Source organism: Hypanus sabinus, chromosome 25 (assembly GCF_030144855.1).
Source record: "Hypanus sabinus isolate sHypSab1 chromosome 25, sHypSab1.hap1, whole genome shotgun sequence".
In the NCBI taxonomy this organism is placed as follows: domain Eukaryota; kingdom Metazoa; phylum Chordata; class Chondrichthyes; order Myliobatiformes; family Dasyatidae; genus Hypanus; species Hypanus sabinus.
Genome location: NC_082730.1, coordinates 29,286,305 through 29,308,923, shown reverse-complemented (window position 1 = coordinate 29,308,923; position 22,619 = coordinate 29,286,305). Strand labels below are relative to the sequence as shown.

Sequence of the window (22,619 nt, the reverse complement as noted above, 5' to 3'; positions counted from 1 at the left end):
ATAGTCTTTTCGAGGTGTGATACCAAAAATTGTTCACAGTATCCCAAACGTTATATGGCTTTTTACTTTAAAAGATAATGTGTTTTTCTGTCAAGCTGTCACAAAAAAATTCTGTGGTCCCTTTTAGGCCAGCCCTCCTAATATGAATACCAGCATTGCATTAGCCTTTTTGACTGCTCTGAACCCATCTAGAAACTTTTGATGATCTAAGAACCAAGAGGCTCATATTTCCATGAATGTCCATGGTTCTAGATTTTCAGCATTTTGAAAGTACTCTGTCTGTTGTAGGACCAAATGCATTGACCACAGATAACCCAGTTGAAGTATGTTTGCTACAGTTTAGCCAGTAATTTAAGGATTAAAATCTCAATGTGAAGATTAGCCTTTTTTTTTATCAATTCACGCAGTAAATTGCATTGTTTGTCAGGAGAGTGAGATTCTCTTGGATTCTCTCAGATGATGGATCACTCCTGATGGTTTGCAGTGTAAATAAAAGCTTTTATATTTCTGAGTTACAGTTTCTATTTGGCTCAGTTTTATTCAGTTACAAGGGTAGTACCAAGTTAGTCATCAGTCTTCAATAGTATGTTCTCAGCTTGTTGTCCAAGGAGCTCTGGTCGACATAATCTCTAAAGGCGGAGAGCCAGCAAACACCATTTCTTCTAAATAAATGTCATAAAGTGTCAAAACCAAAACAAAAACTCCTGCTGGTGGCTCCTCAGCATCTCAATCTGTCAACAAGAGAGGATTGCTTAATGAAAGTGGTGGGTATCATGTAGCTGATTTGAGAATTGTGCAAAGTATTGGCAGGATTCTCAGGGCAAAGTTAGGCAGCAAACAATCGATGACAGTTTTTTTTGTACTGTGCAACTGCCCTTGATCAATCTACACAAGTTCAAGTTTGATCATTTATGGTTTTATGTACATTTTTCTTCTTTCTGTGAACAACAGTTAAAACTTCATGATTCATTAGGTAATCTCAATTGCCTTGCTCTATCCTAGATCGTGATAAGCTTTATCCATGTCCTTGGATCTGCACTTGGAGAATATTCCATCGTGCTCATGACCTTTATTTTATAGTTGATGATTAAAGCATTGGGATGTCATTCACTACAATCTTGTAGAGCTAATAGTTAATATAACTAATCTAGTTGATTCCCTGATCAATGGTAAGCTCCAGGATGTTCATGGTGATGCATTGAATAATAAGGTAGATTAAACTCTCTTTTATTGGAATTAGTGATTGCTTTTGAGTAAATATTACTTCCCTTTAATCAGCCCATTTGAAAATTTTATCTCAGCCCCATTGCACAAGCTATTTCATCATTTCATTTGCCGAGGAGTTGTAATGAGAACTGAACAAACATTTGCACATCTGACCATGATACAGAAGGAAGATCATTGAAGAAGCAGCTGAAGACTGTCAGACCTATGGTACAATTCTGACCTTGCAAAGCTTGGCTGACTTTCCTGAATCTAATCACTGTGCAACAGATGGGACCACACTGGCAATGCATTGAGATGCAAGAGCTCATCATTTGATTCACTCACCTCAGTATCTTTGAACAAGCAAGATTAATAATGCCTGATGTGTAGTCAAGCTACATCTTTGCTCTGACTTTTTTTTTACAGGAGTTGTCTAAGTCCATTTGTTATAAATTGAAAGATCTTTGGGTTGGAATGCTTACTTAATGGATCTCAAACGTATGTACAGTAGCTTGATGTTATCTCCAATGTTACCAGGGAATTGAGTGTGTGTGCTGAATAACTGTTTCTTTGGAAACTCAGGTTACTCAGTTCTGCATATTTCTTTAAAAAAGATTTGAAATTGTGTACTGTTAAAAAGGAGATTTATTTACAAGTCTCTAGATTATTTCTAACTGTAAGTTTTTGAGATTGTTGCACTGTTGTGAAGCAGGCGCACTGTGAGACTCTCCTGTTCAGTCAAATCACAACAAGTATATATGTTTTTAGCAAAATAAATCTTATCCATAATAAAAAAATTGACAAGAATGGGCTGCAATGTCTTTTCATTCTTTACATTTATAGTTAATGCCTTCTGTACTTTTCCTATTACATTCCTATTCATCAATGAAACTGCTGTCATGCCTGTGACCATCAAATCACAGTAAGCATATGCAAGTAGATACTCAGCGAAAATGATGTTCTATACTTTGACTATGCTTCTTTTCACAATCTTAAAATATCTCAACATGCTTTACAGTAGCTGAAATTCTTTCTTTGATGTTCACTTTATATACTGGGGGACAAGAATCAATTCGTACACAGCAAGCAAACAGCCATGTGGTAATTTATATAAGTACTGATGCTGGTTGGGATAAACAATGGGATATTATTCTCCACAATTTCATCAAAAAAGGAAGTTTATATTGTGGTATAATGATATATATTATTAATCAAGAACACATGAATGAAGATGAGTAAACTCAATTGTATTGTCACTGCTGGTATCACATAATTACTGTGTAAAATCATGGGATTTTCAGTATATGTTAAATACTAATTAATTAATTTTCAAAATCTGTTAAAATTTTAAATGATTTTAAGTTTTAAGCTATAAGGTTGAGATATGTAGATCTGTAGAAAGGCAGATTTCAAAGGAATTTATGTTGATGGCCGGGGACAGTGTGCTGATGAGGCAGATAGAATATTTAGCACTAAGGATCAGGGAAGAACTTTCAAACAAGCATCTGCAGAAAAACTGCAATTCATTGACATCCTTTGGCAAATAATATTTAATTTATTTTTGCTGACAAGCAGAGAATTTATTGCCTTAGGGAAATTATGAGTTAACATGTTAAGGACCTAGCAAGCCCCATTTTCAAAATGGCTGGGCCTTTTTTGGTTACAACCATGAAAAGTGGAATTCTTTTTGTACTGGTCAGCAGATAGTCTTCAACAAAGACACCTTGTGTAATTGCTACCAACATCAACAAGCTGCACATAGTGTTAAGCAGTGTTACAAGTGTACTCAGCTGTTCATGTTTTTCCTTCCTTTTGGCATCATCTGCAAACTCCATAATGTTTGAACCATAGATACTCAAGGTATCACACTGATAATGCTGGTAGGGGACATTGTCACAAGATTCAGGGGAGAAGATTTAGGACAGAGATGTGGAGAAACTGATTTTCCCAGAGAGTGGAATTCTCTGCCCAGGGAAGCAGTTGAGGCTTCTTCACTCGATATATTTAAGAAAAAGTTAGATAGGTTTAGATAGTAAAGGAATTAAGGGTTATGGGGAAAAGACAGGTAGATGTAGCTGAGTTTACGGACAGATCAGCCATACTCTTATTGAATGGTGGGACAGGTTCAATGGGTCAGATGGCTACTCCTGCTCCTATTTCTTATGTTATGTTAGTTTGGTGGCTATCTCATTTCGATATAAACAAAAGGTTGTATGCCATGGCTCTGTAAATCTCTGTACAACTACATTACATTTATTGATGCACAGGAGGTTATTGAAAGAAATAGTAAGTTCTGATTCTTGCCTGATATCACAGCAGTTCTTTGTGAAACAAATATTTCAGTGCGACATTGGGAAATATTCAATTGTTCAGGCCCTATTTAAGCTGAACCCTTTCCTCTTTGTTTAAGTGAATGTATGGATGCCCTTACTCTGACGACAGAAGAGTAAGGAGTTCTGGTGGTAAACACAAAAGATTCTGCAGATGCTGGAAATGTTGATCAATGCAACCAAAGTGCTGGAGGAACTCAGCAAGTCATCAGCATCTGTGATGGGGAATAAACAGTCGATGTTTTGGGCCAAGACCCTTCATCAGGACTCAAAGGAATGTTCTGATGAAGGGTCTTGCACTGAAATATTAACTGTTTATTCCCCTCTGTAGATGATGCTGACTTTCTGAATTCCTCAGTATTTTATGTGTGCTGCTAATGAATTCTGCTGATTTGACTGCATTTTATCCATATATTTCCTGCCATTTCACTTCATTTTCTTTTGGAGCCCTTGTATGTGTAGATTGGTATGTCCATTCTACTGCAATTCAGTGTTCACACACAATGCAGAAAATTAAATTGCAATACTTCACTGAGCTGGAACAATGAAAAGCAAAAGAATCAAAAAGGTGAAGATTATGAATATAGGTCCAAATCTGATCGATGATTAGAAAGGTGAGGGGATGAGGATTTAAAGTAAAATGTTACCATAGGTCAAGGGTATTACAAAGTCCCTAAATTCATGTTGTGATTGTTGTAAACACAGGCAAATTATATATCTCACCTGCACAATAAGCATAGGGTTTCAGTTTGGAAGTGGTTGTGCATGCTTTTTAGTCTCTTTAGTTTATGAACTATGCTATATTCTGGAATAAAACAGATTGCTACAGATATAAAATGTCATTCTACATGTCGAAATTATAATTTTTGATTCATGATTATTTCTGTTCTCAAAGTAGTGAAAATGCCAGTCATGTGCAACAGACAAATTTCCACTGTTACTGCATGCTTTTTCTTCAGATGTGATTGACACCCTAGATACTCAGAAATAATTGAATGGAAGTAAAAATGGAGCTTCACGATTTATTATCACACATACATCTTTCCATTTATTTTTCAATTTTCTTAGAAATGGGCAAAACACTATCCTGGTACCTCCTTCTTAAAAATAATAAGCATGGACAATCAGTAATGTTGGGCTGTTTGTCTTCAAGCTGACTAAAAGTTTGTGAATTTTAAACAGAATTGCCCAGAAGCTGCAATCCTTTACAGAAATTTAGTAACAATGCTAGAATTGGGCCCTACCCGAAAAAAAAAACAGTTGAATTAATCTTGGTCCACTGCTGCTAATGATATATATAAGAGCTTTTAAATGAGTTTCTCGAAGAGTATAGGGAAAAGAAGTATAGTTTAAGAAATGTATGTTTAAAGCTGGATGGATAACCTAGGGATAGTGGCCTGAATGGCCTGTTTCTATACTGTACAACTCTATGCTTCTCTAACTAGACTCAACTTATTTAACCTACTTTTCATGGATGCATTTCAAGAACTTTTATCCTTGTATTAAAAAGTTTTGAACATTCTGTAGGAAATTTTATAGACATTTTTCCAATCACTTTCCATAAATCTAGTTGAAGATCAGCTGAAAGCTCGGAGGCACTGAAGTTTCAACCATTCTTTACCAGTACCCCAGGACCAACTGAGTTTCAAAATTTACAATAATTTTATTCTTTAACCTTTTAGACTGCTCCCTTTTCAAAGATATAATTAAGTTACCTTCTCAGGCAAAGCATTCTGATTTTGGCCATCAAAGTATTCCTTCATATCAATTCTGTTTCCTGTGTAAGTCAGCCGAACTCTGTGGCCATTGATCCTTCAGATATTTATTTCATCTCTCTGGCACCAAATGCCTCTGTTAAGACTTATCTTGCACTTCTTTGCTCAGGCCGCCTGTTCCACAAACAATTTTAAGTCTCTTTGTTCTAGCTTTCCTTATAACTATACCATGAAGATTTTTATCCATTCGTTGAATGTCTGACTCAATTTTTTTTCAACTAATTGAAACGCCAAATGCCAAAGATTTACATTTCCTCTGCTTTCCTTGTATGTAAAATCATATTAAGTTAACTCCATGGCTTGACAGCCCTTGGATAAGTCAACCAGCTCACAGAACTCAAGGGGGGTTCTGGTTATCTCTGGGGCACACTTGTCTCCTAATTGGGCTCCAACAAGGTCTGATTCATGTAAAATAATGATAACAATTTCAGTGGCAGTGGAAAGAAAACTATTAACAGAGCACAGACAGCCTGTACTTTTTTCCAGAATTCTATAAAGAATATTAACTGTACTAAGGGTAATCATCTTGAATAATGATCTTGCCTCAGATTTGCAATCAAATATTCATTCATTGCTTTCTTTTCTTTACAGAACAATCAAGGTAGAGGTCTATGACTGGGACAGGGATGGCAGGTAAGACTTGGATGAGAGCAGATTTATAATGTTACATAAGAAGTCTCATCCGCTAGAATACTAGTATATTTTCCAGTCTTTAGTTATACAGCTAAAAGGCCCTGTATTCTGCATCATAATTGGCATCTTGTGAACTCTTGAAAGATCAGATACCACCTGGTATGAAGCAGCTTTTGTGTCGGGCATCAATATGATTACCAAGAACTGTGCCGTGTGTATCTTTGTAATGCATATTTGCAGATTAACTCTTGGAAAATTCATTGCAGCCTTGCTTCAGGCAGTGATCACTTCTAGCAAGGAGTGAACTTTTAGTGATTTTAAAAGTATATTATTTCCTGGAAATCAGCTTAATCACATTTATTATTATGTTTCCATTTTGTATTAAATAGAAACATAATAATAAATGTATAATAAAGGTGTACAAGGAAGAATTTTTTAAGTTGAGTTGATCATTTTTGGTGAGATATTGGTGACTATAAGGATAGAATTAAAGGCTTACTGTTTTATCCTACAGTAGTCAAATATTGTGCAGTGCAAAATAATTCTGGTGTTGCCTGAACCAAGGAGCTGTGGGAAAAGATTCTCCCAATCTGTCTTTGTAGAGCCCATTATTGATAACAGTGCCCTTGGTTAGTAAGTCCTTGTGTTCCCTTTGAGCAGATGTATTGGCATTTGTTCTTCCTCTGCTTCATGCCAATGCTGAACAGACTTTTCATCGCCCTTCCTATAACCTCCTTCTTGAGCTTGACATAAGCTTTCATCAGTGAATCATTTTAGAACATTTTACTATTTTAAATTTGGTATGTGTTTTTCAGGAAATTTTTAAAAAAGTGATAGATGGATAATTTACTTTGTTTGGATATTAGGAATTTTCTGTGCAGTTATATTTTCAGCTTTAGAGTGCTGAAAAAGGCTTTTCACACTCGGGCCTTCATCAGTCCGGGCATTGAGTTTCGGAGTCAGAAAGTTACACACGCTGCTGGTGAAGAAGCACTTGAAGTACTGGGTTCAGTTTGGTCACTTAGCTATTATCCTGAGTTTGCCTTTGAATTTGACTGTGTAATCAAGACTTGTTGTATAGGTTATGTGTACCTATGAAAACCTGTTCTCTACCCTATCTAACCTTCTATTCTGAGATGTTAGAATCCTTAGTAGAATCCTAAATGGAAATTATGAAGGTTAATTCACCAAAAGACATCCAATATCATTGTAACAAAGCTGATTGTTGAGTCAAATTAAAATCTCATTAACTTATTTTTTAGAAGCTTATCATTATAATTCACTACTAGACAGGTATAGGGAGGAATTTAAGGTGGAAGGTTATATGGGAGGTAGGGTTTAAGGGCCAGCACAACATTGTGGGCCGAAGAGCCTGTGCTGTGCTGTACTATTCTATGTTTAATGTCCTATTAACTCCATCATGGCTCTAGCATCTGTTGGATCAGACTGTTTAATTCCTAGTTCAGATAGCTTAATTATTATTTTCTTTACAATTTAAGAATTAGTTGTCTTCTTGATATTTTATATAATTACTTAAATACAAGTAACTTCTTACTATGTTTCCTAGAGGTCGCAGTGTGTATATGCAAATTCAATGCTTTCACTGATATGATTCTGGAAGCTTTTCTTGCTTATGCATTACTTGAACAAAAGTTTTCTCACTGCCTCACTCTTATCTACAAATTTGAAAGTAATTTCCTTATCTGTGGGTATAAAATAGCTGACCAGAAAACCAGCCAGATCTTGATTCTTAGTTGATGTCTCTTTGTCTTTAAGCTTTCGCTATTAGCTCCTGCTCCTGCTACTGCCCTTTTTTAAATTTTCTATGCTCTATTAACACATAATGAAATGATTGTGAAGCAATGAGTTTTGTGCCCCTTTCCTGACTTCTGAAAGAACTTGGATTAAAACATCAGAATCCAACAATTAGTGTAGTATGTGGCAAGATATTGTAAAGTTTAAGGAATATTTGCAGACAAAGTAGAATTTTTAGTAAGCAGCAAAAAGGAGTAAGAACTTCCTCTGTACCAATTTATTTGAGAGAAAACTTAGTTCTGGTTTCAGTACAATTGTATAAAAATTAGGATTGAACACTACTGCATAGCTATTTAAAAAAAAATCTATAAAACTTTTGGTTGCAGGATAGTCTATTTCAGTTCCACAGTTATCTATTTTGGTACCTAGTGAAATTATTTTGTTGCACAATCTATTCAGTTACTAGATGATCTATTTCGGTTGCTGGGAAATCCATTCAGTTCTAATCCATTTGGATGTACTCTATATGATTGCGGGACTATCTATTACAATTGCTGGATAATCTACTTGGTTACAATTTATTAATATTTCATGATCGCAGTCAAAGTAATAAAGAAATGTGTGAGTTAAGATTGAATCAAACAGTGGTCAAAGTGTGACACCGACACCAAGCTCTTACCTGAATAAAACATCTCAGATTGATAATGAAAAAGGTTTAGTGAAATATTCTAACAAATATTAAGTTAATTAAGATCCAGAAAGTGCCTAAGGGAAAGGGAAAGCTGCTACTGATTCAGAGATCAGACCACATGGTCAGTTTGATTTAATGTGCAAGCAATTGAAAGGGTTAACAGGAAAAATAAAAACTTTTACTAAGTTTTTACCATGTGATCAACTACAAAAGCAGCATGATAGAAAGAGTAAATAGTCTAAAGAACACATCTTTGCATTAACTGAATGAACAAAAAAATGATAAAATTGAAGTGCAGTGTACAGAGTTTCATAGCGGACTGAGTTAATTTTTAACAGTGCTGCCGTGACTTCCAGTGGGTGGTCCTGCTGGTGACACTTCCTGTGACGCTACTGCTGGCACTCTGCCCAGGAAAACATCACCCACATTAACCAGTTCCTGGAGACGGCAACAGCACCTGAACTCTGAGGAATTGTAGCCCACGGAACTTTCCCCAGAGAGAGTGACTCTATCTGAACTGTGAAGAGTTATAGCCTGTGTTGGTTGGACAGTCTCCCAGAACAGCATCATCATCTGAACTCTAAGGAAATATCGGATGGACGTGACATGGATCTTACAGCTGCCCCTAGGAACTCAATTGAGGATGACAGTGATGAAACAATAAGATTGACAGTTCTGTTACAGCTGGTCTCCAATAAAGACCAAGTGAGTGAAGACACAGGACTGAAGATGAAACACTTGCTGATCAATGTATTGGCAAGCTAGTGGTAGAGTCATTAACTATTGCTCAACCACTCAACAAGGCAGTAAGTGCTCAGAATACCCTGTGACACTTAATGAAGAACAACTGAAAGTGTTTCAACCTTCAAAGGCAACATTGTACTGCGCCTGCATTAAGAATCCCTGTCAGAGGTAAACCATTTACCCTGTATGCTAAGGAGAAATACATGAAGGCAGTCTTAACTCATGAGCATGGAGACTGACAACGTCCTATTGATTATTATTCTGCCAAAGGCTGTACTCTGGTAACTTCTCAAAGAATGAGAGAGGAAGTTGACTGGTTGTTTCTGAAACTGAAATGCTACCATCAGAAAGTTTGGCTCCTGCTACCTAAAAGCTTTGATTGAAGCCTGTAAGTTGGCAGAAGGAAGAACAGTCAATAGCTACACTGATTCTCAATATGCTTTTGCGCTGGAAGGAGATGGCGCCAGTGAACATTGCCACCAATGGTGACATCCTGAAGACAGTTCATGAAGCGATTCATTTCACTTTTATGCATCCTTTTATTTCAGATGTGATTCTGCTCCTGTTAGAGCCTGTTATCTACATCCTGCAAGTGTGATTTCAGGCTGATCTAGCAATTTGGCGCTTTGCTGACTCCGAAAGTTTTCCAGAAGGCTGCACCCAAACTCCCCACCCTCAACCCACAAGGGCAAAAAAAAATCACACAAGTGGCAACAAAAAAAAGAGCAAAAACACAGAATATATAACGCAAAAATCAAAAGTCATATTTCAGTTCAGCTCAGTGTTCATTATCTGCAGGCTACCCCTAATCAAAAATTGCCCGCAAGTAGTAATATAAAAGACTGACCAGAACTGGAACGCAAATTAAACCTAATTTAAAGTCCAAATATAGAATCCACATTGATTAAACTTTGGTCAGGCACTATCCACCGACAGCATCTAAGGCAGGGGTGGGCAAACTTTTTGACTTGTGGGCCACAAAGGGTTCTAAAATTTGACAGGGGGGCCGGACCAGGAGCAGATGGATGGAGTGTTTTGGTAATACACCTCATAAGAGAAAATAAAATATCATGGGATATGTAGAAAACATGTGCTTTAATTTCAATTGAAAATGAACAAATGCATTACAACAAAATATCTGTCTTTGAAGTCCCATGGTATTTAGCTATTTATTGAAATGACTTTTAAAACACTGAAAATTAAATGAATAAAATACAGCTTTTTTTAATAGTAACAGTTATTTTAAAGCACTGAAAATTCTGTTATCCTTCAAGATATTATCATCATCACTCTCCTCCTGACTGTCTTTATTTCAAAAACGGTAGGAGATGCAGGTCTACTTGTCCTGCTCCTTCTTATTCAATTGTCCCCTGTGCCAAAACTCAACAACGACCAGCAGAAAGACAGAACAGTGACAGTGCGCCAGTATGCGGAGCGTGTTATTTGATCTGGTGCGCATTTTTTATTTTGAGAACGTACGTGCACCTGCGCACTGCTCATGTCCATCACTTAACAGAAATGACATGTAACATGTAAGGCTGATTGGAAAAAATATTTTCAAATGCATTTTTTATATAGCACAACAAAGAAACTTATTTTTAATTTCAGTGGGAACAGTGTTGTTGGTCTCCCTTTTTAGCCAGCGCATCAAAGTCTGGATTTAGTTTTGTTGTGGCGATTCTCAGGATGGATCTGAGATGTTGGTCAGTTAACTTGGATCTGTGGCTGGCTTTGTTGATGTTCATGACGCTGAACGCCTGTTCACACAAATAGGTCGAGCCGAACAAAGAGTAAAGCGCAAATGTGGAGTAATACGCTGCACCTCAATAAAGGTCAAAGTATATAGAGTGCGTCATCTATTGGAAAAACGCCAGAATTGCGGGGAGAAAACGTTAACAAGGTTTATTAATATAATTTCATCAAGTTCTGCGGGCCGGATTAAAAAGCTTAACGGGCCGCATATGGCCTGCGGGCCGTAGTTTGCCCATGCCTGATCTAAGGAGAGAGCGCGATCACTCGAACACAAAGACCCGCCCTCAGGAGCAGAGAGTGAGAGACTGCCACATGCAGACACCATCTCAGTGAAAGGCTCTTAGATGGCGCTGAACACTTGCTTGCTCTCTGCAGCCGCCTCAATGATTACAATCTTCCTCAGCGAGATTGACAAGAGATGGAGTCAATCATGGGCTCGTGCCCCCCATCTCCAGCTTCGTCATTACTATTGTGCTGGATTGCAACATATCCTAGAGTGTTCGCATTTGAATAATTACTATATGATTAGGTTGATGTTCATTTCTCCTGTGCACATTGACAGTTCTGCTAAAGTCTAACTCTGCAGTTTGGTTAACAGAGTGAGTTAAGTTGTGCAGTTTTAGAAGAACTTGGAAACAAGAGAACAATACTTCTTGAAGGAAATGTGTAGATGGGACTCAGAATTTACTTTGCATCATTATATTACATTGTTTGAACACAGCAACTCGGATCACACCAGTTTCAGCTAGTGTAAAATCATGGGCCTCTTGAGTTGAAGTAAAGCTCATCTCAACTAGTATTAACTGAGCCTGTCTCCAGAAAGGTTGAAGGAATGTGCCTGCATATTTGTTCTATATTGCAAAGAACAAGTTGCAGCATAGCTGTTAGCCTCTGAGTTGTGTTCTAATAAAAGTAAGACATTATGATCCATGCCATTAAACCAATGAGGATATCTGTGCTAGTCTTGATTTTTTAATAAGGTGCATCTATAAAAGGTCATCATCCATCTTTTGCAATGAACCACCTGAGAACACACCAAATTAAATGAAGCAACGATAAAAAAAACTGTGAAAGGTATATTTGCCTGAATGTTCAGTTGCATAACATTCTTTCTTCCATCGTTATACAATTGAGATTTAGATTCAGATTCACATTTTATTTATCACATGTATATTGAAACAAACAGTAAAATGCTAAATTGGTAGGACAACCAGCACACCCAGGGAAATGATGGGAGAAGCCTACAAGTATCACTATTCTTCCAGCACCAACATAGCATGTCCACAGTGTTCCACAGTACAGCTAATAAATTTATTTTTCTATGTGTTCATTTGGCATCACATGGCCATACTTTTTGTGGTGTCAGTCATGCCTGTGACCTTCCCACAATTTCTACAACAGGATCATTCATTCATCCATCAAGCAACAATGAGAACCATTTTAGCCTTCTGCAATATAAAGTTGAACTGCTCTGTGGGTACACAGATGGCTGGAGAGGCCAATGCCTGATTGAATAGTTCTTTGGCAGTGTGGGCAAAAGATGGCAGCCATGTTGGGCTGGGAGTTGTGAGCTTAGGCTTTCCTGGCCAGCCTCCATATTTCTGCTGCAAATGTCCTCTCTGCCTCATGTATCACTGCACCATTATGGAGGACGGTGCGTCACTAAACCCAATCCTGGGTATATGTTTCCATGTGTCTGGGTTAGTGCCAAAGGCTTTTAGTGAAATTTTCAAGGTGTCTTTTTAGCATTTCCATGGGAATGCTTTCTTTTCTCTAGTTTGCCATAAAACAGTCTCTTATGCAGCTGATGGTCTGATATGTGAGCTATGTGGCCTGCCCAGCATAACTGAGATTATATCTGGATGGGGTAAATATTGGGCAGGCCTGTCATACTAAGTAACCCAGTGCCAGGGGTTCTCTCATGCCAGTAAATGTTGAGGAGCTTTCTGAGGCGGATGATGAAAATGATTCAGTTTCTTGACATTGTCATCGACACACTGTCCATGTTTCACAGGCATAAAGCAGAGTGGGAAGTACGACAGCCCTATACCACCTTTGGCTTCAACTGTAGACCTATTCCTCTTTTATTCCAGATGTTGGTATGCCAAAGGCTACACGTGGTTTGGCGATCCTGGCGTTTAGTTAATCATCGATGATGGAGTTCTGAGACAGTGTACTACCAAGATGAGTCTATTCACTGGGTTGAGTGTCTGAGCACTGATTGTGATGTTTGGCTCAACATGCGATTTCCCTGGTACTGGCTGGTGCATTACCTCAGTCTCCTTCATGTTGATGGTAAGCCCAAAGTTGATGCACACATCAGAAAACCTATTGACACAGTGCATCATATCATCTTTTAAACCAACATTGAGGGCACAGTCATTAGCAAAAGGGAAGTCTTTGATGATGTCTGCCATCCCCTCAGTTTTCACGTGGAGCCTCCCGAGATTGAACAGTTTCCCATCAGTGCGAATCTCTGAAGGCATCAGTCAACATAGCGGAAGAGACCAGGCTGAATATGTTTGCGCCAAAATGCAGCTCTGCGTGACCCTATTAGAGTCAAGGAAGGGCTCAGATGTCCCACCATTGTCCTTGCGTGCCATCATGGAATTGTGGCATCATGGTGACAAATTTCCTTGGGCATCCATACTTCACCATAATCTTCCACAGACAGTCTCTGTTAACAGTGTCGAAGGCCTTAGTCAGCTCAATATTCTGTAGCAGGAGAACAGGTCAGCGTTTTGCTCCTGACATTTCTCGTGCAGCTGCCCTACAACAAACACCAAGTCCTACGCTCTTTCCTGAATCCACAGGGGCTCTCTGGTAGAATTCCCCAGTCAAGATGTGATGTGAGAGGGTTGAGAAGAAGCATGGTGAACATTTTGTCTGCGATAGATAACAGGGATATTCCCCAATAGTTGTTGCCAGATTGATGGTTTTTCCTTCGCTTCTACAGGTTGTTGATGGATTCGTCTTTAAATTTTCACAACTGGTTGTGCACACCGCTGATGTCACCCCCTTTTAATTCTACTCCAGAAGCATTACCGGGAAACTTGGAACATGTTTTCCAGGGGCATCTGGTGATGAATATCCCCTTGTCAAGATGGTACTAATAGAGCTCAGCCAAACTGGCAATCATTTAAGCTAAGTCAAATACTTAACTTTATCCTTTCTCTTTTGATGTGATTATCACACGATGCATACTTTGGGCAATACAGCAAAAAAGGCTGAAGACACTCAGCAGTTCAGGTGACAGTTGTGGAATGAGAAACAGAGAAGTTAATATTTCAGATGAATGGCACTTTTCCAGAACTGAGAAAGTGAGAAAGTAATTTATTATACATTGGTACTTTATATGATCACCAAGCCATACAGCACAGATCATCTCAAAGGATTGTCATCTTGTCGTGGTGGAGAGGGTTGTGAGTTCATGAGATCCTGACCATTTTGCTGTCTGGAGTTTAGACACCTGGTGCTTGACTCTTGTAGGGTCACAAATGGCAGTAAGGCCAAAGGGGAGATTCCAGACAAAGAGCGATCCAACCAAGACCATAGTGGTAAAGGTAGCGGAAGGGGAAGGCACATGGTAACAGCAAGGTAGATGAAGAAAGGCTGCGTGAGTGAAAGATCCCCAGTCGTCTTGTACTCTATGCCACTGGATCCTGAGCCCTACCTGTCAAAGAACATGCGGTGACTTCTCCTGTGCACAAACTTCCCGACGTCACAGGCGTTCCCTGTTAAGGAATCCACCCTAATATTCTGGTCATGTGGATCCTGGATTGGCCTCTACAGCCGCCTAAAACCCACCAATAGACAACCCCGTTGGAGAACATCATACGTGGTTTGAGTGATTGCATTAGTCCTACAGCACAGAAACACACTACTCAGCTCACTTCATCTGTGCTGACCGTTAAGTTCCTGCACTAATCCTACTTTCCAGCATTCAGCCCATAGTCTTCTATGCTCAAGTGTCTCAAATGCTTGTCTATTGCTTCTTAAATATGGGAGTGATGGAAGATACATCTACAGTCAGTGCATTCCAGGTTTCACCTATACTCTGGGTGAAAAAAAATCTTCCTCAAAGCCCTTTAAATCTCCTACCTCCTACCTAAAAACTGTGTTCTCTGCTAAGGAGAACTGTTTTACTCTATCTACTCTACAATTGCCTTCAGTAATTTTTATATCTACTCCAAAGGAAATACTGTAAATCTAACCTTTTAAGTCTCTCCTCATGACTGAAATGTTCTGCTCCTGGGCAATATCCTGCAGAATATCTCATACTTGTGTAGGTTTTAAAACACTGCCTCTGTGTCTTTCAGGTAAGTCACAAGGTACATCTAGACGTGCAACACATCAAAAGTGAGTTATATACCTTGCTGCTTTGATAATTTCTTTTGTATTGCAGTAGCAAGATACAGGAGTATGCAAGATGCTAAAATGATAGATCTGTGATGAGAAATTTTGTTCGAGATTGGTGTTGGCAGAGTGTTGTTGGTTGTCGTGGGGTGTCATGTGGTAAAGTGGAGCTGGGATTCTGATTGGGAGTCCAATCAGTTTAACGGATGTTTGGGTTCTTTATATTCCCTGAAATATATTGCCAAAGATGTGTTGAGAGAATACATGGTAATAGTTAGCATGCAACATGCCAGTACTAAGAAATTTATAATTTGCTCCTGAATTGCCACTTAGAAACAACCCCCTCAGGATCACTCTATACCTTTTACCTTTCTCAAAGAAAAGTCCAAACCTCACTGGCAAGACAAAGCCAAGTCTTTCAGACCTCACTGCATTCACATGGTGTGGCTAAAACAAGCCAACCTTGATGGTTTGGCTGATAAAACTTCAGCAGCTGATTAACCAGTGGTGCCTTGTGCAACTGCTCCAAAACAAGTTTCATGACATATGTGTGATAATAAACCTGATTCTGATTTTAATTATTTGTGATTGTCTCTGACTTTAATGAGAATCAAAATGCATTAACACGATCTTAAACTGCTTAAGAAAATTAAAATAAATGAAACTTAAAAGATCCTTAAAACAATTAAAACATTTCAAGATGGTAAATTATTTAAAATATGTTTAGTCTGAAACAGCTGCTGTTACCCAGTGAAATTAATGGCATAATTACTTCTGTACACGATCAGACTTGGAGCAGGTTTAGCAGCCAGATTTCTCAGCATTCCCTGTTGCGGTGGTGATAGAAATGACCACCAACAAACCAGGTTTAGTCCTGACCTCTGGTACTGTATACATTTGTACATTGCTCCTGGCGGAAAGATGAGTTGTAGAACATGGAGGAAACTGGTGGCAGGTGAGGGTTGGGTGATCTTTCCTCCTCTCTCCATGGCTGTGAGACTGCTCCAGATGCTCCATGTTTCATCTCTGTGAATTACACAGCAATTTGCGGTGCCTGTGTGATGAAACAAGACTGATACTGTGGCCCTATTCCAGGGTCTATCAACTCAATTTGGTTCGGAATGCTGTTGTTGCTTTTATTGTTTGTGGTTTGCCCTCTCAGTGCATTGGGTTTTGCTCTTTTTTTTAAATGGAGTTCTTTCCGGTTTCTTGCTTTGTGGCTGCCTACAGGCAGATGAATCTCAAGGTTTTACAATTTATACATTGATAATAAATGTACCTTGAAGGTGGGGAGTGTTAATTGGGATTAGAATAGGATTTTGTAAAAATGAGCACTTGACAGAAATGTAGACCATAGAACACAGAACATTACAGCCAGCTTTGGCACACACTGTTATACTAACCTTTTAGCATACTCTAACATCAATCTAACCATTCCGTCCTACATAGCCCTCAAATTTTCTATCATCCATGTGCCTATCCAAGAGTTTCTTAAATGCCCCTAGCATATCTAACTTTACCAACACCAGGGCCAGACTTCAGGCAGGGCTAGGCTGAGCTGCAGCCCAGGAGCCAGAGCTGCAGAGGGGCCCAAAATAGGCAGCTATCATCATGACGGACAAAAAAAAATACTAGAGTGGAGCACAGAAATGAAAAAAAGAAACAAGAAAAAGAGGACTGTGAGAACGAAGCATTAAAAAAGACATTGAAATTGACAGAATTTTTTAAACCTGTTTTCGATGATGCAGCAGTACCATTGCTCTTGTCACAGACTGAGACCGGTGGACAAATGGAGACTTGTTCAACAGCTAGTGCTAGCACCAGAGTTAGCACAGGACCACTGTCCTTGCCACAGTCAGCAGCTAACACTGAAGAGGCAGAGAGCATGACTTTGGGATTCTCGACCACAGAGGCCTCCTAACAGCCAAGTTGGGCCACCATTAATGTTAACTTTACCACTACTGAGGATCCTTAAAGCACTGATCCTGCTCGCTGGTGAAAGGAAACTTTAGCATACTGGGCTAAGAAAGGGCCAGAGTCCTGCCAGAATAAGAATGTGGATATCAAAGCTTCGGAATGAGTATACAAACAGCAGAGACATTTTTTCTCCAAATTTCACTTCAAGTGCAAGCTCGTAAATGGTGAGTACATGTCAAGGCAATGGCTCTTATATTCCCCTTCACTGGGTGTTTTGTTTTGCATGCCGCATCTTCAGTGATGGCAACTGTCAGCCCATCTTCAAAACTGGCTTTAGCGACTGGAACCATGCCGCTGAGCGTGTGCAGCAATAGCTAAATAAAGATTTAAGATTGGGTACATCATACTCCGTCTCCCTCATAACTTTACTAAGCCACCTAAGCCTAGGTCAATTTTTGAATGTTTTAGCTTTTGTCCTTCAAACTAAGAATCTGCATTACTTTCTGTCCTCCCTCTTAAGGCCTGTAAGTTTATAGTCTACGTATTGTACTAAACCAGCGTCTTGGTCCACAGCTTTGATATTTAGACCTGTATGACCTTTGCTCTTGTTCTTGCCATTTTTTGTTTGGTATAGCAGCATATAATGGTGCTGGCAGGGGCCCATCAGGGCCTCCAGCCCAAGGGCCCCAGCCCCACTAAATCCAGCCCTGATCATCACCCCTTGTAGTGCATTCCAAGCACTCACTGCTCTTTGTGTAAGAAAAACCTACCTATGACATCTTCTTTATTCTTTCCTTCAATCACCTTTAATTTCTGCCTTGGGAAAATATCTCTGACTCTCCACTTGATTTATGACTTTTATCATCTTGTACAGCTCTATTGAGTCACCTCTATCCTCCTTTGCTCCAAAAAGAAAAGCCCTCACCAGCTTAACCTATCCTCATAAGACACATTCACTAATTTTGACAACGTCCTGGTAATTCTCCTCTGCGCCCTGTCTAAAGCTTTCACATCCTTCTTATAACGAGATGATGATGTTCAGTGTGAACACGATGCAACAAACAAGATGCTGAAGGAAATCTGCAGACTTGAGGAACTTGTGTTTTGCCGGGATAATGTACAAGCCCACAGCATGAGCAGTGAATTCCCCGGATTCGGGTACATTGCTTCCCCTCTTTCCCTTTTCTCTCTCATCCTGATCTAACCAGTTCTCCCTGCCCACACTTGAAATGTTGACTGTCCATTTCCCTCCTTAAGTGCTGACTGACACATTGAGTTCTTCCTGCATCTTGTGTGTTGTTCTAAATTCCAGCATCTACAGTGTGAACCCAGTGGGCTAAAAACTCTAAAATAGCAAGATGTTCGAGACTTACATATCCTGACACACTCGCTGTACCATTTAGAACTGCTGGCATTTCCTGAGACGCTGCAAGCAATTAAATGTCAGCACCACCCTCTCCTATTAAAAATGGTCAGGATTTTCAGTTTCTTCAGATAGCACCCTTAACACTTCCTGTTCGTTACAATAATTGAACCAGTAATGAAAGTCCTTTAGTTCTCTTGACCTCATCTATCTACAGAGCCAACCCAGCAATCTTCTAATCAGAGCATCTATCATTTAATGAGCTCAGTGTGACAACCTGCAGTCTACATCTTCAGGAATTCAATCACTCTAATTGTTTAAAATATTCTACTTCAGTTTGCTATTTAAGATGCTGTAGCTCTATACTTTTGTGAAATACTGATAGAATCAGGTAGGAAGAGGGTTAATAGATGGGAGGGTTTAATCCACGCTGGGCACTCTATTTAGGCTACTATTGAGTATCCTAAAATGTTCAAACTTCTCTCAATATAAAGCTGCTTCAACTATCTCAGCATTGCCTTGATAGGACAAATAAAAAGATAAAACTCCAACATATACAGGTTTAAAAATATATTTCCAAACATAGTTACCCGAAAAATAAAGTATATGAAATCTGTAGAATATAGAGCTAGCAAATCACCAGAAAGAAGTAGGAAGAATTTGAATGGTATTTTCCCTTTCCTATCCCCAAAATGTCCAAAAGTACCTCACCTTGAACTAACTTGTTCCGGAACTGACCAGAGTTGGGTAACCATGGGACAAATATGTTTAGAGGATAGTTCTCTGGACTGCAGTGTAATTCCTTGCAAAATTTGTCTGCTCAACACACTTTCATCTTCTCTGAGGTCTTCTTGCATGTATTCACATTAACATGGACCTTTCCATTGATGAAGACAATGTAAAGCTTAACAGATGGCCTCCGCAAGGTACTGATTTTCAAGTAAAATGTTAATTGGTAGATGCATATGTAACATACACTCTCTGGTAAGGTCGTGGATCTTTTAAAATCTAAATTTTACAAACTAAAATGGGGCTGTGATTAATGAAACCACACCAGGAGATTCAAATTTGGTTAAAAAGTTTATGTTGGTGCAAATGGAAACTAGCCTGAAGCATTTCTGTGCATCAAATGGGGAGAATTAATTAATAAATCCATCTGAAATGAGCTGTTCCTAACAGCTACCCAGGCAACTGCATCATAATGCAAATATGTAGTGAATGCCAACACTGGAATAACTATGCTCTTTATGCAGATTGTATTGTTTGGCATTTCTGAATTTAGTTCAGTGATACAATCTGTCATCCATTTGGGCGGTCTTAATTCTTCCAAAATGCTGCTTGCTTTGGTTTGTAAAGGAACTTTAGCATTGTTTTATGTCAGTTTAGTACTACAACAGTCAGCAGCAATATACTGTATATTAAGTTATTTCTGATTTCTATCCATGAAAGGAATCCCTTTAAAGTTATTATCACAATCAGCATCCTTGTAATTTTTATAAAGGAAGAATTCAAGTTCTCATTGTTTTGAATTGGTGCCAGGAACACAATAATTTATCATGTACATATGCCGTAGTTCCTATGTTAAAATACATTTAAAGTGCTGAATTTCTTTTCAGAATTGGCTGGGGGCCATCAACTAACCAATTTTGTTTACTGTACTTTTGTTCTAAAATTACATGAGCATAGGAGATGGACCAAGTTGGTACATATTAACTTGGAATTCAGCTGGGCTATTGAGTAACAGCTTGTGTTACAACTTATTTACCTGAGTATCATAAATCATACCAGTATGTGATGCAGTAACAGTAAACAGAATAGTTTCTCAAAAGCAAGAAACGTGGGCTAATAAGGACTGATTATGCCCTGAAAATCAAAGTGGGAACATTGAGTGGGAAGGTGAAAAGAAATTTGAAAACAAGCTAAAAATATAATCACAGACTCCAGAAATAATTCTTCTGCGATTGAAAATTAACTTCAGTTAGAATGAACACATACTAAATGCTGGAGGAACTCAGCAAATCAGGCAGCATCTGTGGAGGGGAATTAACAGTCAATGATCAGAACAAAACCCTGAGTAACAATCATTTCTGCTCTCCTCTCTCGACATTCAGACAGGCAACTCCTGAAGTGATTCACCCTTGTAGACTTAACATAGTTTCCCTGTTGTTCATGAATGATTTGTCGTAGTTCTCCGTGTAAACACACCTTGTGTAGTAATGATTGCTCTTTGAACAACATTCATCTGAATTGGCTTACAATGCTCCAATTCTTATATTGGGGAATTGCTGGTAAATTGGGGCTAACTTGTCCCCAAAGTGACCATGATTCAGTAATATTGTGAGAACTTATGTTTTATGAGGACAAATCTCTGTCATTACCATTGTGATGTAATTCCTTGTAATATCTGTCAGCTCAATAACCTGTGTGATTCTGACAAATGGCTCTCAATCCTTTGATCTCACTCCCAACCGTTACCAAAAGAGTCTCAGACCCTTTATACCCTAAAGAACTGAAACCTCAAATCTCCTTCAGCTTCCAATGTGTCCACCATCTGCCCACACATTTATCTCCCTCCACTTCCAAAGCCAAGCCCCAATCCTAATTGAAATCCTGTCTCCCAGCCACTGACAAATGGCCTTGAATCTTTATAATGATCTCATTCCACTCTCTCTTCCTTCAAGCACACACCAAAGACCTCAATTTTCATTACTTGGGTCTTATTTTTCTCCAAAGCTTGGACACCAAGACACAATGAAGGTAAATTGTCATTCCAGAATGTGCTTGTACATTGAGTTGCTAGTGTTTCTGAAGCTTGCAGTGGGTTCCCACTCCTGAAACAGTCAGGTGAGCCAACTTGTAAGTGCAGTCCATTTGCTCTCTGTGCATGTTAATTTTATGCACTTTTTTGAGATGAGATGCAGTAAGTTCAACAATGTGCAGATGTTCAGTTACCATCTCATCAGTAGTGATAATAAATCAGAGGTAATGTAGCTTCTTCCTACTGTCAAATAACTTGAAGACCCTGCCTCTTCTATACGCAATCAAATCAGGGTGCATGCAATCATAAAGCATTCTGATTCAATTGTTCAATCAGTGCTGAATCATTAACCACACTCCACCAAAGGCCAATTCCACTGTCAGGGATTCTTAGACATCAGGCATCATTAGGCAGTTATGTGGATAATAGGCATTGGTAGATATGAGAACCAATCTTCAAGAAAATTTGTTCACAAGTCAGAATCAGAATCAGGTTTAATATCACCGGCATATGTTGTGAAATCTGTTGCCTTTGCAGCAGCAGTACAGTTCAATACATGATAATAGAGAGAAAGCTGTGAATTGCAGTAAGCTGTTTAGAAGTTTGGTTGATCACTGAGCTTGGCAAAAAGTTTGCTGATGTTTTGGCTCCCATCAAGAATCCATCGTCAGCACGCAGTTGAAGATGTTGTCTCCTCAGAATGCCTGATTATTTATCCTCTGGGGTCTGAATGGATATTGATTCGATATGGTGATGTGGTGGCTGGTTCAGAACACTGTCAACAGTTCAGCAGTAGGAGATTCTGATTGGCCAGCTTCGAGGGAGGTCCATCAGAACTGTTTGCTTCGCTATCCAGATGCCAAGATTACTGGCAGTTCGTTGATTGTTGATGCTGCACTTTCTCTCTGGAAGAGTTCATTTACTGGATCTGTGAGGATGTGTTTGTTGCTGGATCCCTCTGTAGAGAATCATGCTTGGAGAAATTCTCGTTCTTGTTCCTGCTTGAGTTGAGACGCTGGCTGTCGTACAGTTGAAGTAGTGTCCTTCTTCGTCCACTTGAGCTTTCTGCTCGCCACCTGATGCTCATGCAGCCTGGTTGTTATTTTTCTCACTGTTTGATCAACGTAGTACTTGTTGAAGTCACTACACTGGATAACGTTTGTTCTATCAATCACATTGTGTTGCGCTTGGAGTTCTGATGGGTTCCTCCTCAAAGTTGCAGTCGGTTTGTGAACAACTATGATGTTGTGTTGCTGAAGCAGTCTTGCTGATATTTCCAAGTCATTCTTTACGTATGGCAGTACAATCTGTTCATTGTTCATGTAGTTTCTATAGTTAA

At 39.0% G+C, this 22,619-nt stretch overlaps 1 protein-coding gene across 1 annotated transcript in view; it reads left to right on the top strand.

Annotated features, from left to right (window-relative positions):
- The window catches only part of LOC132381139 (copine-8-like), a 660,843-nt gene that overhangs the window by 365,599 nt on the left and 272,625 nt on the right, over positions 1–22,619 (top strand). The window contains exon 11 of the mRNA XM_059950410.1: positions 5,903–5,944. Coding sequence (XP_059806393.1) covers positions 5,903–5,944 — 42 coding nt within the window. The remainder of the gene's footprint in view (positions 1–5,902; positions 5,945–22,619) is intronic.